General features: G+C 36.5%; 1 protein-coding gene across 6 annotated transcripts in view; it reads left to right on the top strand.

Annotated features, from left to right (window-relative positions):
* Positions 1 to 17,124, top strand: part of Ask1 (apoptotic signal-regulating kinase 1) — a 937,451-nt gene that overhangs the window by 363,222 nt on the left and 557,105 nt on the right. For all 6 annotated transcript variants that reach the window (XM_090395264.1, XM_090395267.1, XM_090395262.1 and 3 more), the window contains exon 15: positions 9,069 to 9,252. In XM_090395264.1, the coding sequence (XP_090251390.1) occupies positions 9,069 to 9,252 (184 nt within the window). The remainder of the gene's footprint in view (positions 1 to 9,068; positions 9,253 to 17,124) is intronic.

Below are 17,124 nucleotides of genomic sequence, written 5' to 3'. Positions count from 1 at the left end.
GGGGGGGGGTGGGGGGGGGGGGGGGTGGGGGGGGGGGGGGGTGGGGGGGGGGGGGGGTGGGGGGGGGGGGGGGTGGGGGGGGGGGGGGGTGGGGGGGGGGGGGGGTGGGGGGGGGGGGGGGTGGGGGGGGGGGGGGGTGGGGGGGGGGGGGGGTGGGGGGGGGGGGGGGTGGGGGGGGGGGGGGGTGGGGGGGGGGGGGGGTGGGGGGGGGGGGGGGTGGGGGGGGGGGGGGGTGGGGGGGGGGGGGGGTGGGGGGGAAATGAAATTTCACATTTGATATACATATTTTGAATGATAAAAATAAGCAAATGTATCGCTTACTTTAAAAATTGGTGAATGAAATATCGGAATTATGCAGAAAATATAAATTTAAATCATAACTGTTAATTTCATTTTGTAATGACCAATTATACAACGAAACCAAGAAAGTGAAAGTACAGATTACTATACAACATGAAGAAAAAATTTAGTAATATGATTAAAGAATTTCATGTTATTCTCTATAAAGCAAAGTTGCTCAAGCGTGTCATTAAAGGAAATCTGTTAAGTATTATTCGATTTCGATGGTTTTGTACAAAAATAAAATTAATATAACCTGGAACGTCGGCAGCCGGTTTTCTTTTCTTTTTTTAAAAGAATATTCCAAATAATTATCGTGAATTAATTTCTTCGAGAACAAAGAAAAATCTTTTGTCTAGTAGCGATTAGAAAAAAATTAGCGCAAAAAAATAAAAAATTAAATTGGTTAAGTGAAGAAATTATGCAAGACCTTTATTTTGTCCAGAAATTAAAATTGTATTGTACAATAAATAGAGAAAACAAAAATATAAATAATTTCTCTATTTTTAGTCTATCATATATAACTAAAATCCAGTTCACCAGCATGGAACAAGAAAGTCCGTTTCTTGTTATAGGCAACTGAGAGGCAGCTACGAATGGGAGATAATCCGATTAACCTTTCTCTTCAGCGTGAGGGTTTATCACACCTTCTAATGGACATGACAGTCAAATTGCACTTCTTATCCAGGTTCTTTAAACAGGTGGGCTGAATCTTATCCAGATTTAGTTGGACGTCTATAGACGTCCCAGCCGGTAGGAAGGTTAAAGGCATTTTGTTTATTAATTACTTTGAAAAGTGCAAAACAATAACCAGAGAATATTATTCCGATCTTTTAATCAGACTTGAAGAAAACATTCGTGAGAAAAGACCCAGTTTGCAGAAGAAAAAAAATCATCTTTCATCAGAACTATGCACCTCTCCACAAAGGTGTTTTGGCAATGGGAAAATTAAGTGATCTGCACTATGAATTGTTGGAACATCTATCCTGTTCCCCAGATTTGGCTCCCTCTGACTTCTATCTATTCTGAAAACTAAAACTCTTCCTCGCCGTCAGCGTTTTTCTTCGAATCAAGAGGTGATCACAGCTATAGAGGGGTATTTAGCAGATCTTTCTTACAGGGACGGGATAATGGCGCTGATGTATCTCTGGAATAAATTTATTAGTGTTAAGGGAATTATGTTGAAAAATAAAAATAATTTTGAAATTATAAATTCGTTTTTTCATTGTTAGCCGAAAACGTTTCAGACTACCCACGTATATAGTATATTTTTTTGTATTGTGAAACCTATGGATTATCCATAACTATAGAATAACATGTATGCCACAGTAAAATAAATTTATTATGTAAATATTTTATCTTATGTGTCATAAGACATCATCAATACAATTATCGGACAACAATAGGAATTGAATTTAAAAAGAGTAGCTCACATGCTTAAATTGGAATACTTCTACCTGTACATTCGTGTGTTGGGTTGAAATTAAAACTAATTAAATTAAACTAAAATATATAAGAGATAAATTTATTTAATAGAATTGAGGATAACAATTTCCCAAACTTTTGGAATAGTGAGACAGTTGTTACGATTAATATTGGGTCTATGAAGTAAGGCTTCAGCACTTTCTTTATATAAATGTTCATGTTTATATATGGATCTATATAGCAGTTTAGCATTTTGCCATTGGATTCTGTGGTTAGCATTTTCAATTTCATGTTATGTAAGGCCAGATTTGTGAGGTTTGATAAGACAGATAGATGTGGTCTTGATATTCAGAGATTCGCTTATTTATAGATCTTCCTGTTTGTCCATAGCAAGACAAGTTACACCAATGGTACTTTGTTTACACCAGGTAGCATAATCAGTGACAATTTGTCTTTTGGAGAAGGTAGCAAGTTATGAATTTGGTGCATAAATAATAAAATTTATTTTACTGTGGAATATTTGTTATTCTATAGGTAATAAATAGTATATATTTAAGGTATATGTTAGAAAATGCTATCACTATAGTTATTCATCATCTGTATGAATCACCTTATGAAGTAAAGTGGAATTAAACCTGATACCAAAATTGCAGTATTAACTTTACACTTTACTTTATGCAGATACTGTCAAATGTCATACTTATCTCCTGTTGAAATGGCAGTCACTCCTTCTGGTCCTTTTTCAAAGCCATTGGGCACAATTTCTGCCCTATTGTGTTAAATAATTGTACCCCGTAACTAACAGCTATCCTCTATCGCCTCTTTAATCTATCCTATTCAACTAACATCTACCCTACAGCATGGAAGCAGGTGCACATCCAGCCCATCCCCTAACAAAGTGTTAAAAGTCAACCAGTTCATTCATTTCATATGGTGATTCAATGGCTGTGAGCTCCTTTTACAGGAAGGTACGGCTCCACCTCAAACCCCCCCCCCCCTCTATTTTTATTCTGGCTAGGGACTGGCATAGCTGACAATTCAGACCTATGGCTGGAGGAATTGTCTTAAGTATTTCTGACTATCCGTGTGTGTTCACGGAGCCGGTTTGCCTGCTTGCAGGATGAAAAACCCCAGATAAACTGGGGGAATAACTCTGCTGTCCATGCCCAAACTGGCTGACTTGGCTATGGCTGAGGAAGATCCTTAAGCTCCTCGTGCGTCAATGGGAATTGAACCTAGGACACTCCTTCCGCATAGCCACAACCTAACCTTGCAGACTGTCAAGGTTAGGTTGAATTACCACCTAATTGCTCTCACTTCTGTTCTATCTATTTTCATGGAGAAGGTCATCAAGAACCAACTCTTGAACAACCTAGCATCATACCAGCTAATCAGTGACCAGCAGTATGGATTCTGCCATTCATGATCTACAGCTGATCTTCTTGCTTTCACCACCTACTGGACTCAAGCCATGGAGAAATTTGGAGAAACTCACATGGTTTCCCTTATAATTTCAAAGGCCTTTTTATCAGATTTGATACAGGGGCCTACTTAACAAACTGCCATCCTATGGTCTGAATTCCTCACTCTGCAACTAGATCTCCAACTTGCTCTGGTAGATGGTTTACTTTTCTCAGATTTCCCCACCAATGCAGCAGTGGGAATTCAGACCATAGAATGGTAGATCTTGAGGATTCTAGATCTACCATGACCAGTGACCTAAATCGGATCTCCTAGGTATATTCCAGTGGGGGCAAGGACAACCTTGTAAACTTTAATGCCACCAAAACTCAATCCTGTCTGATCTCTTGCAAGAAAGAGCTCGCGTCCCTCCCTCTTACCTGCAGTAATACTGAGATATCCAAACGCAGTCAGATTTCTCTACTTGGCTGACCTGCAACTCCGATCTTTCCTGGTTCAACAACATATCAACTATAGCTTTCACAGCTGCTGCCAAAAAACTTGAGGAACTTTTTCGCTCAATATACAACTTCACACATTAACAGCTTCTAATTCTATAAATCTGTCCAGCCATGGAATATTGCTCCGATATTTTGGGTGAAGCATCAAAATCTTCTCTAAGATTGCTTGAATCTATCCAGAAGAGGGCAATCTGGCTAATTGATGATTCCTCTCTCTCAGACATTCAGTTTCTGCCTTGTGTCGCTTCTACAGATACTTTCATGAAGACTGCTCTGCTGAATTGGCCACTTATTCCTCCAAAATTATTAAAACACGAGCCACTGCTAACCAGCACCCTTTTACTGTCCATCTTGAAAATCACTGAACCAACTTCATTGCCTCCTCCTTCATCCCATCTACTTCTGTCGTTTAGAGCAGTCTCTCCCAATCTGCCTTCCCCAAAGATTATAACCCTCAGCTGTTCAAGCAAAATGTGAACAGATTCCTCTTACCCATACATGGCACTAATGTGCTATAAGTCTTGTAGCTTTTTGTGTGTGGATCTGATATATATATATATATATATAGTACTAGTAGGTCTTAGACCTATTGTGGATTCTATAGGTAGTCCAATATATAAAATCTCAAGATTTCTGTATAATCTTCTCTGTTCCCTTATTGACCACTCAGATTCTTCGATAAAAAATTCCATTTAATACCAAGTGGTATTAAATCTGATATCATAATTGGCAGTGTTAATCTTAGCCCTTTTACTTTATGCAGATGATGTTATATACTTCTGAATAAATCCATTACAAGTCCTCAGGATTCTTTGACTAATTGAATAACTACCATGGTAAATTTGGTATGAAAATCAGCAATAAAGAATAATCCTTAAATAGGTAGAAACATTGATAGCATCAACTGTATCCTGAATGGTGAACCTGTAGAACAATTAAAACATTTCAGCTATTTAGGCATAATTTTTAGTGAAGATGCTTCTTTCCTTTAAGGTTACACAGTGGTCAGCATTCATAGTGAAGAATTTATGGAGACACAACAACACATACATTAGAATTACTTTACTTATAATTAAGAAAATAATATTTAATATTTCAACATCTGTATTGATGTCATCATCAAGAAAACATACATATGTACAGAACACAAACTACATGACACTACACAAATGAAGATGGCAAGTTCTTTCCTAATATTCCCATTTTTAATACGATACTGCCCATTCATACCATCTCTTCACTCTACTAATCTTTCTGAGAAATCTCATATGTGTGGTCTCTTGTCTTTGAGAAATTTAGAACTAATTTTGAGAACTTTAGTGAAGATGGAAAATTAAATATGTCAACAGAATTGAGCCTCCATAGCTCAGTCAATATAGACGAAGCCCTTTGGTTGGAAAGACCTGGGTTCGATTCCTGTCAGTGACATGTGGAATAATTGGTATTGAGGAATAATAATTGAATAATTTGAATAATTGGTAAAAAAAATCTCCTGTCACCTGAGCCCTTGGCAGCCATTCCTGCACTTCTGATTTCATATGCTAAAAGTAGACAATTCTTGGAAGTTTTTTTATGATACACCATTAACGTAACTAATAACACAGCAAAATTTCCCTAGCTTATCAAAATATTAACTGCTGACTGAAATGGACAAGATTTTCTCCCTTTCAGTATTTTAATAAAATTATATCTTTGTCTCTATTTTTATTGAAAATAGAGACGAAGTACTGTATTGGTAATACAGTGCAGTTTTGCCTTAAAAAAGAAAAGTGTGAATATCCAATAAATAATAGTATAACTAAGCAAATTAATTAATGTATTTTTTTTATTCTTTTTACTTATGCATTTAAGAATATATTCATTACAACTGAGCAATTTTTTGCAACCATTTCAGGTAAATAAGTGAAAGAAGAAAAAAACAGAGTAATGCAATGAGAACGAAACAGATATATTTAGAAAGTACATGAGAAGCAAAAACTCCGATTAAAAAAATAAAAGTCACAAAAAATGTGTGAAGTTAAAATTTGTTTGGTACAAAAAATGATTTCCAGAAGTATATTGATATTATGCTGTTGATGTTTATTATATAAATACTTATTATTTCTTTTGTATACTCTCTCTCATTTTTCTTTTTGTATAGGTACACATGACTTACCTTGTCAATTTTTTTAATATCATGGCAGATTTAAATTCATAGAAAATCCTAAATAAATAAAATAGAACAGCAGGCAACATGAACACGCGTATGCACAAAACAATGTTTGACTGAAACGACATGTGGTGACTCATTTACATCCCTTGAGAACATCATTATGCCTCATATTAATTTTTACAGTTTGCCATAATAAGAGGCATAAACACATTTTTTTTGCAAACTAGTGTCTTTGAAAGAGGAACACTGGCAGATTTTATTGTTAAACCTAAACTTGCCATACTAAAAACATTTTAGTGCATTTAGGATGGTTTTGGTCCTAATTCATCTGACTCTGACCTTGCAGGTTGGAATTTCACATGTCAGTATTAGCTAGGTGTAGTAGTATATGGACTTTAATGTCTTTAGTGGTGTCTTCTCAGCAGGCCCGGCTGGTGGCATGTGCGAAGTGTGCAATATACACAGGCGCCGCAGAAGAAAAGGTGCCCAAAAGATGTCAAAAAATATAAGATAAGAGTTTAAACAAACAACGAATGGTACAGAATGGTACATATAATTATGAATGTACGTCATCTTCCATTCAGGCCCCTTCAGATCTTCCCAGAAACAAACAAATTCTGAAATTGTATCCTGGACCCGATTATATCACTGTAATTTTTGATTAAAATTTACGAAAATATACCTAAAATAGTTCTTTATTTTTTGATGTATCATAAATCAACTTATGATTAATTGTTGAGTTCTGTGTAAGGGCCGTATCCTAATTTTAATTCGATTGGATGCATGTGGTCCGGCCCTAAAAGTCAACTTACTACTGATAACTCATTCTTCTCGACATTCGAGCCTGTTATATTAGCGGGCTGTTAGAGTGGCGTCAGCAACACAAAACAATTGGATTTATAACAACAGCCTTGAAGAACTCTTTGCAAATTCACTGATTGCATTGAGAATACTATTGAATTTGCCCTTTTTCAGTTGCTAAGGGAGAGAGAATATTTTCTAAATTACAATTAATAAAGAACTACCTACAATCAAGCATGAATCAAGAAAAACTAAATAGTTTGGCACTAATTTCAATAGAAAATAATATTGCTCAGTCTATCAACATTGATGTACTGCGACAGGATTTCGCTAAAATGAAATCCAGACGAGTCCCTTTTAGAAAAATTAATGTGAAGAATATTTGAATAAATCTCTTAACTTTATATTACTATTTTATATTATTTTGGAAATTTATATAACTTAAAAAAATTTGTATAAGCAGGACTAATCCGTAGGTAACATTATACTGTAAAGCGGTTTTCATTTCCTGTTCTTTTTATTCACACTTTATTCAAAAAAAACTTTTTTGGAAAGGTGCCGAACATTAATTGCACACACAAGAAAAATACTATGTGGTGGTCCTGCTCCTCAGGGAGAATATCCCCCCCCCCCCAAACATGCTTTTCCCATATTATCCATTCATCCCTAACCACACACACACACACACACACACTGTACCACTTTTGTGTTTCCGTTTTGCTTACACACTCCCCCCCCCACACACACACCCACACACCGAACACCACCACAATGTTTTATTAGACAATTTTATTTAATTGTAATATTAAACCTTTGAATGATTCAGCCTATCTAAAAAGAATGTTTTCAGAACTACTTAACCAGTGGTAAGTAATTCTGAAAACAGTTATTAACTTTTGTTTCTTCACGTTGGAAAAAAAAAAAAAAAAGTAGTCTTTGTAATATTTTGAGATTGTGTTTTATTAATTATAGTTAGTGAATTTTTTAATTTTGGAGCGAAATATGTTGTTTGTCAAAAAATTATATTATTTTCATTATTTTTTAACTGCACTTCCTTCTCTGGATATATATATCCAGAGAAGTGACTATTTTATGAAAATAGTCACTATGTAGATCAGTTTTTACTTTTATTTAGATCTGATCAGTGGATGAGTCTTCAGTAGAAGTAGCAAAATATTATATCACATATTATTACAATATTCCAGATTACAGGTTTTTCTGAAAGAGAAAAAAGTAAATTATATTTGATTAGAAATTATATCCTTGTTTTCATCCTTATTTTATCCAAGTATGAGTAAACAAAAGTGGCATGAGATTTCCCTTTTGCACATAATGCACAGCATACTTCCTTGTTGGGTATGTATATTGCCAGGCATATGGAAAGGGGTACTATGCAACCTAGCTTTGACCTTTGTTGTTGTTGTTGTTGAGATTTCCTCGATGAGAACTAGATCCCACAGAGACAGCGAGAAGCAACATAGTGTAAGTCATACATGGAGGAAATATGGCTGATAAAGAACAATAGTTATATTTAGAAATAGGTATATCAGAAAGGAGTGTGTTATGCATTGTGGGATATTGGAACAATTTCATGCAGTGCCAACTGTGTCCATATACAAGATGCCTAGTCAGGAAGATATTTCAGATGCAAGTGGTTGTTTGCTTGAAATGAGTTAGTATTATTTCTAGGCCTCCATAGAGTTACTGAGTTTCCTGTGGAAATTGTTTCATTCTGTATTCACTATGCACATTCACTAAACATGCTTGCAATTCATTCTGCTCACTGATCACTCTACATGAAAAATATCTCTTTCTCACTGACTTGAATACTCTTATACAGTTCCATGGAAGCCCTTGTGTTTTTCCATCAGCTATGCATTATCACTTCATTTACCAAGCTCTGCAAATCCTACATGTTCTCACATTCACCATCCAGTTCTTGATAGTCTTATTTAATTTCCTCTGTCCTCTTTCTCCTAATACTTCTCAGACACAATAAGAAAGTGCAGTTGTTGTTTTTTTTATATACAAATTTGTCACATCCTCCTCAATATGGCGACAATCTTGAGACAAAATTCACAGTTTTTTTATGTTATTTCAGTTCTTTATCCACCACCATTTCCAGATCTTTTGCCTTCTCTTTTAGAGCTGTTCTACGAGCATAGCAAATTCTATTCCATTTGTTCTGGATCAGATACAAAACTTCATACAAAACTGCCCACAACACTGAAGGATTTTAATGTCATAATTCTCTTCTATTACTTTTCCCAGTCTATTGGATAAAACTGAGTTGACAAGATGCTTACAGTTAATCAAATTGTGTTCAGATATAGCTTTCCAAAGATTTTTTTTTTTAAAGCCTTTAATTATTATGTATAATCACAAAAGTAAAAAAAAAAAAATTTTCACTGTTTTTAATTCATTTTTAGTATCTACAAAAGGGATGAAAGGTGTCTCTTTCTTTATGTTCATCAAAACTCAGATGACTTTCAAATGTTTTTCCCATCTGAACAGTTACGTGGACAGTTTTATAGCCTTATTCTGGAATTAACAGCTGACCAAGAAGGTGTTGTGACAGACCTTAATACAGATATTAACACCGAACCATTACAAGTGAGTAAACATTTGGAGTTTCATAAATGTTACTTTTGAAATAAGATTATAATCAGGTAATTATTCCATTGCTGAGAGGGCCATAAAAGTTTTGGTTTGGCATCGAAAAGTGTAACAAAAAAGGATAATAAATATCATAAAATAACAAAGGAAAATAAATATCCTTTTGTTATTTTATGGACAAGTCAGCCTACAATGTTTGCTTTTCTAACACAAGAAAGTGTCTTAGAGCTTATGAAAATACTATGCTTTGCTATTAGTTACCTCAATATTGAACTGCTTTCTGTATATTTATAAAGTTTTCACCTCTATGGCGCTCTTGGCAGTGGCTGTATCTTTTCAGTAGGAAAATGTCAAGGCAATTTATTCTGATGTGGTCATATTGGGAGCCACATAAATCGAAGGAGATCTCAACATCGCCTTTATCAATGTAATACCATTGATATTATATTGAAATATATGATGGATGCAAAGTGTATGAGGAGTGTGTATTTTATCCATATGGCCAGTTGTGGTTAAGGAATGAGAACTGTGGGACCTCTGACCTAAGGTCAAATCCTCACTGTCATGTGATGTGCCCTGTAGGTAGGTATTCATTGGATACTGAATGAACGAGGATGTGCTAGCATTTTGGAACTTAGTCAACTAAATTATACTCCCTACTGGCTTAAACCAGAAATACACATGATGGTGCAACATAATAAGATTTCTCTGAAACAGCTTAAAACAAGATCCTCCTTGCTGTTTTTGTTAGAGAAACAGGACAAACAGTGAAAAGTCAGCTACTGGCACACATTCCAACTTAACATCTAGAAGAAGATGAACAAATCCAACATCAGTAGAACTGAGGATATGAATCATCAACACAAGGAGTATTAAGAGAAATGAAATCAAACTTGCAGAATAACTGGAAAAAGTACCACATGGACAGAATTGGCATTACAGAGAAGACAAACACAGATGAGATCTTACTAAATAATAAGTATAGGATGTTATATTCTTGCAATAATCACCAAGGAAAGAATGGAGTAGTGATAACATGCAACACTAAACATGAAGACAAACTTCTTGAATGGAGCCGATGGTAAGGAAGTCACTGAATCAGTCAGTATAGTGGAATTACTGAGTGAGCACTTTGAAAGAGTATATCATCCAGGTGGTGACATTGAAAGAATGAAGGAACCATTAGTTTATACGGGAATTGTGATGAATGAAATGGAGGTGAATAGTCTATTACAGAACCTTAATGTGAATACATCTGTGGGATTGGATGGTATACCGGCACGGGTCTTGCGTGAAGCGGCTAAGGAATTTTCAGTGCCCTTGACCATGTTGTTTAATCTGAGTCTCGGGTCTGGTTTAGTCCCGAAGGCATAGAAAGAGGGGAAAATAGTTTCACTGCATAAAGGAGGATTCAAGACTATGGTTGCAAATTACCAACCGATCAGCATATCAGGAGTCATTGTCAAGGTCCTGGAGAAAGTAGTCAAGGGAAAAATACAGGAATGGATTGATGAAAATGAGATACTATACAGGGGACAGCATGGCTTTGTAATGGGTAGATCATACCACAGTAACACGGCTCAAGTTTTATAACACAGTGATGGCTGAACTGGATAAGGGTAATGGGTTTACAGTGATACTGCTGGACCTGGCTAAGGTCTTTGACAGGATACCACATGGAATTCTAATCCGTAAACTGCAACATATGGGAATGGATATAGGGTTGGTGAGATGGATAGGTGGGTGGTTGATGGAGAGATATCAGAGAGTAGTTTATTCAGGAGTAGAGTCCAAAAGACGGCCTGTGACTAGTGGTGTGCCACAGGGTTCTGTTCTTGGACCACTGCTGTTTAATTTGTCCATTAACGATATATAAGGAAGGATCTAAGAGAAACAGTTCATTTGTTCGCTGATGATGCAAAGTTGGGTAGGTCGATAGTGAATGCAGAAGATGTCAAAATCTTGCAGGACGACTTGGACAGATTGGAGTTCTGGGCTAAGGAGAATGGATGTCAATTTAATGTGACAAAATGTAAGGTTATGCATTTTGGGGTGAGAAGATTAGCAGCAGTATACCACATTGGTGGAACTGTATACTCCAGGAGATTGATGAGGCCAGGGACTTGGGAGTGTTGGTGGATAGGGAGATGAAGTTTAGGGGGCACATTGCAAAAGTGGCTAGATCAGCTCATCAAATCACTTGGTTGTTGAAAAATACTTTGACGAGCAGAGACAAGCAAGTTATTGTTCCTCTGTACCGAGCCTTGATAAGACCTCATCTCGACTACTGTGCCCAGATTTAGTCACCTAGGTTTCTTCTTGATGGGGAGGAAGTGGAGAGGATCCAGAGGCGAGTGACCAAGATGATAGCAGGTCTATGGAATGAACCTTATGAGAACAAGTTCAAGATTTGTGGGTTGCAGAAATTGGTTGATAGGCAGAAGAGGGGAGATATGATTGAGACATTCAACTTGCTGAAGGGTTTCTATAGAATTAATTTAGAGGATATTTTTGAGATCAGGACTGGTGGTGGGGGAGAGCTAGGGGACATCTATGGAAGCTGGGCAAGGGTGTTAAAGCTGGGTTCTTTACTTTTAGAGTGGTAAATGAGTAGAATAAGCTGCCAGAGGCTGTTGTGGGTGCTATGACAGTGAATGAGTTCAAGGCAAGGTATGATAGATACTGTGAGAATGCTGAATAGTTGTGTGGACATGATGTTTAGGGCCTCCCTCAATGAGTTTAAGGACTCCCTGGAGTCGCCCGTGATGATGATGATAATAATAATAATGGAAGGTAGTTTCAAGAGGCATTATGAGGGTAAACCTCAAAATAGGAAAATGGAAAATGAAACTTTTGTGCCTATGTCCCCACAGCTGGCATAAAGAAAATGGGAAAGGTGATCCTTATAAATTAAAGATACCTAGAAATTATATACTTGGTTTAATCCTTTATCAAAGTGTAAGCAAACAAAGTTTCCACCTGAAATATAATCAGGACAGGGCAACACTTATATAGAAGCTAATGACCTCACATCACTTGCCTTAGTATCCCATAATGCAAAGCATTATGGGATACTAAGGTAAGTGATGTGAGGTCATTAGCGGGTATGTATAATGCTATGCCTTATGGGAAGGGTCATTACCCAGACCGGTTTCGACCCTCATTGAGGTCTCATCAGTGGGAGCCAGTCCCAGAGGTGATACTTAGGTTGAAGTAATGCCGAAGTCATATTTTCATATAAGAGTTGCCAAAAGATGTCACACCTTATTATTGAAAATACTCTGCATTAGAGATAAAAATACTCTGAATTTTTTAATAATAAGGTGTGACAATACCACATGGAACTCTGTTGTGAATAAATGGGGATGGATATGACATTGGTTAAGTGGATAAGAGGGTAGCCAGCTTCTGAACAGATACCAAAAAGATGGAATATAGATAGGAAAAATCAAGGCAAAAGAAAATGACTAGTGGCATGCCACAAGTTTCAGCTAAGACCACTACTGTTTAATTTGTGCATAAATGATACACGATATAACCTGAAAGGAAATATTCAGACAATACCACATGGAACTCTGTTGTGAATAAATGGGGATGGATATGACATTGGTTAAGTGGATAAGAGGGTGGCCAGCTTCTGAACAGATACCAAAAAGATGGAATATAGATAGGAAAAATCAAGGCAAAAGAAAATGACTAGTGCCATGCCACAAGTTTCAGCTAAGACCACTACTGTTTAATTTGTGCATAAATGATACACGATATAACCTGAAAGGAAATATTCAGTTGTTTGCTGATGTTACAAAATTAGATAAAGTAATAATTAATCAAAGCAATTTGGAGAGCTTGCAGGATGATTTAAATGGGCTGTCAGTCTAGGCAAAATATAATTGGTGTCAGTTTAAAGTGGAGAAATGTAAAGTTATGCATTTTTCGATAAATCTATTACAAACTGTGTACCACATTGATGGAACTGTACTCCAGGCAATAGATGAAACCAGAGATTTAGAGATGGTAATAGACAGAGAGTTAAGTTAAGAGAACATACTGCTAAGGTTGCTAAAGTAGCTCATAAGATTACTTTTGCTATTGAAGAACACACTAACCAGTAGAGATAAGGAAATTGTTATTCCACTTTATAAGGCCTTGATACGTCCACATCTGGGTTACTGTGCTCAGGTCTGGTTTCCTGGATTTCCTAGGGATTAGGAAGTGGTGGAGAAGATTCAGAGGTGATCAGGCTGTGGAATGTTCCCTATGAGGATAGATTAAGGGTGTGCAGATTGCAGAAATTGGCTGATAGGAGAAAAAGAGGGGAAATGATAGAATCATATAAGTTGGTTAAAGGGTTTTATAGGATTGATGCAGGGGAAATGTTTCAGCACTTGGCTAGAATGGCCAGAACAAGTGGTTATCCCTTGAAGTTTGATAACAGTGTTGTTAGTAGTAGTATGAGGATTAGATTTTTTGCTTGGAGAGTTGTAAATGAGTGGAATAGGTTGCCAGAGTCAATTGCGAGTACTTTGTCTGTTAATGGGTTTAAAGAGAGATATGAATATATAATATGGATAGTTTGGGTCTTTTGCGATGATTCTTCAGACTCCATGGAGGTGGCCATACAATAATAATAAAACTATACAAACATTATTCAGGAAAAAATTAAACAGTTTCAAAGTAAGAAACAAACATTGAAGTCTCACTGACAAACTCTGAGGAATACATTGATTGATTCAGCTAGTGAGGCACGTGGTGATTTATGAAAGGATATAAAAAAATAAGAACAACCATGGGCACAAGAAGTTAAAGAAACAGTCCTAGAATAGAAGAAAGCATACTTGAAGCTCCTAGTAAGTTGGTAGATGCCCTAGAAGACTATATATAGAAAGGGAAAAAAAAATAAATAAGAGAACCAAGCTATCTGTATAAGTAGCTAAACAGAAGTCATGGGAAGACTTTGGTAAGAATATAGAAGATAAATATCAGGAAAATGGAAAAATGTTCTGAAGACTATTGAAAAGGCTAGGAATGGAGGAAAGTTTACTGTAAAAGGAATCATAGATGATAAAGGTAATGTGAAAAACTGAAGATAAGGATATCCTAAATGTCTGGAGTAATTATTTTGAAAGGCTGTTAAATGAAACATGAAGTGATAGAACTGTAGTAGAAAATTTTCAAAAGAGAAATGTACTCACTGCACAGGAGTACATATAAATACTTGAAGTAGAAAAAGCAGTCAAAAGCTTGAAATGTGAAAGGCAACTGGAGTAGATATTTAACCAGAAATGGTTAAATATGGAGGTATCAAAGTTTTGCAATGGCTACATTACATAATTCAGAAGGTGGAATTTCAGATGATCGGCATAGAACTCTCTTAGTTCCCATCTATAAAAAGCGAGATAAAGCTGAATATGACAGTTACTAAATTTTCCAGATAAATTTATACAAACATACTTGAGAACAAATTGAGAAAAATTGGTAGCTGAGAAACTTGGAAAGGACAAGTTGGATTCATGGCAAATAGAGATTCTTAAGATCAGATGTTTACTTTATGACAGGTAGTTGAGAAATCATAGGAGTATAAAAAGGATTGGGATTTAAGTTTTGTAGATCTGGAAAAGGGATATGACAAGGTTCCCAGAGAATAATTTTTCAAAATGCTACAATTATTTGGGATAAATGGAACATTATACAGAGTAGTGCGTAGTCTATGTTTAAGTTATAAATCAGCAATTAGAATTGAAGGAAATATGGGAAAATGGTTAATGAATCAGGTAGAAGAAAAGGATGCACACTATCTCCATGCCATATTCATCATTTAAATGGATTGTATTATGAAACAAAGTGGCATTCAACCTGATATTAGAATCAAAGATATCAAACTTAGATGTTTGTATTACGATGAGGATTTTAGTACCAAACAAGTCCACTGCACATCTCCAGGATCCTCTAACAAAACTTTAACAAATTTGGCATGAAAAGCAGATAGAAAGACCAAAACTGTGAAAATATGCAGGCACATAGAAAACGTTCTCAGTGGATAACCTATAAAACAAGTAAAAAAATTTCAGCTATTTATGCATATTTTTTAGTAAAAATGGCAAATTAAAAATGGAAATAGACAACAGAATAAACAAAGCTGGTATTATGGGGAGCCAGTGGAAGAATAAATTTATATGGAATACGAGAGAAATTAGCCAAAGGACTATACAAGACAATGTTCAAACCAGCTTTGAGTTATGAATCTGAGAGTTGAGTTAGAAATAAAGCACTTGATCAACAATGAAAAGGCACAGATGAGAGTTCTGAGAAAAATTGGGGGTCCTCAATACATTGCAATAATGGCAGAATCATATTATACATGAAGATAATAGGAAGGAACTCTACATTGTTAACATTCAAGAAGTATGAGCAAGGCTCTAAGGTTTATGGTCACTTAAACATAATGGGAGAGGAAATGTTAGTAAAACAGGTGTGTTTTTCCAACATGGCAATAAAGAGACCTGGTGATCTACATGGATTGATTCAGTCAGAAGGTCCCTCTCTCTCTCTATGTTCACTGGGCATCTACAGATGCCGTATGGTCACTCCGATGCTCGGTGGTGTTCCACACCAGGCTTCGCCATGGAATCCTGTTGTTTGCTTTTCTGGCAGCCTCAACTCTCTGAAGATCAGTCACTCCACACGCGCCATCCATCCATCTCATTCATGGTCTACCCCTGCCTCTTTTTTCCAGGAACTTTACCTTCTATTACTGTTCTGAGAAGTCCTCCTTCCATCCTTTCTATGTGTCCAAAATATTTTAACTTTCTTCTGTCAATATCCTTAAGGAGCCCTAAAGCTATACTAATCTTTTCTAACATCCATTCATTTGTACACCTTTCAGTATATGATATCCTCAACAGTCTTCTGTAACACCAATCTCAAAAGCAGATATCCGTTTCTAATCTGACTTCTTTAGGTCCCAAGTCTCGCATCCATAAGTTGCTGTTGGAAAAACAACTGCATCTAAAATCCTCAACTTTGTTCCCATGGAGATAGATCCATCCTTCCAGATTTTAGACAGGTCTCTGACTGCTGTTTTAGCCATTCCTAACCTTTTTCTGACATCTTCATCAGAACAGCAATTCTTCACATTAATAATGGATCCCAGGTACTCAAACTTGCTGACTTCCTCAATTCTTTCTCCATTAAGGTACACTTGTTTCTCAAGAGCTTCTCTTTTTGTTTTTCCTTTGAGAACCATGATCTTTGTCTTGCTAGAATTGAGTTGAAGTCCTCTGTTATTACTGATCTTGTTAACTTTGTTAAGAATTAGTCCTAGTTCTTCCATGTCATTGATTGATTCAACTAGTATCATCAGCATACCTCAGATTACTGATCAATCTACCTCCTATCCTAATTCCTGTCCTGAGCTCATCCAATGCTTCACGCATGATGTCCTCTGCATATATACTAAACAAGTGAGGAGAAAGTAAACATCCTTGTCTAACTTCTTTTCCAACTTGAAGCCAGTCAGTCAATCCAACACCTATCCTTACTGTGGCTTCTTGTTCCTTATACAAGTTGGCTATCAACCTGATAGTGTGTTGAGGAAAACTCATTCTTTTCATTACTTCCCACAGTTTCACATCCTCAACACAGTCAAAAGCTTTAGAGTTGTCTAAGAAACACATTACCAGAGGGAGTCTGAATTCTTTATATTTTTCTATGATCTGTCTAAGGCAAAGGATCTGATCTCTGGTGCCCCCTACCTTTCCTAAAACCTGCTTGTTCCTCGGGCATCTCTGCCTCAACTTTGGCCTAAATCCTATTTAGCATGATCTTTAATAAAATTTTGCTGCATTAGATATCAAACTAATAGTTCTATAA

Source organism: Typopeltis vanoorti, chromosome 7 (assembly GCF_054136105.1).
Source record: "Typopeltis vanoorti isolate ZY-2024b chromosome 7, IOZ_Tvanoo_1.0, whole genome shotgun sequence".
Classification (NCBI taxonomy): Eukaryota; Metazoa; Arthropoda; class Arachnida; order Uropygi; family Thelyphonidae; genus Typopeltis; species Typopeltis vanoorti.
The sequence above is the reverse complement of the archived record's forward strand: the minus strand, read 5'-3'. Positions and strand labels throughout refer to the sequence as shown.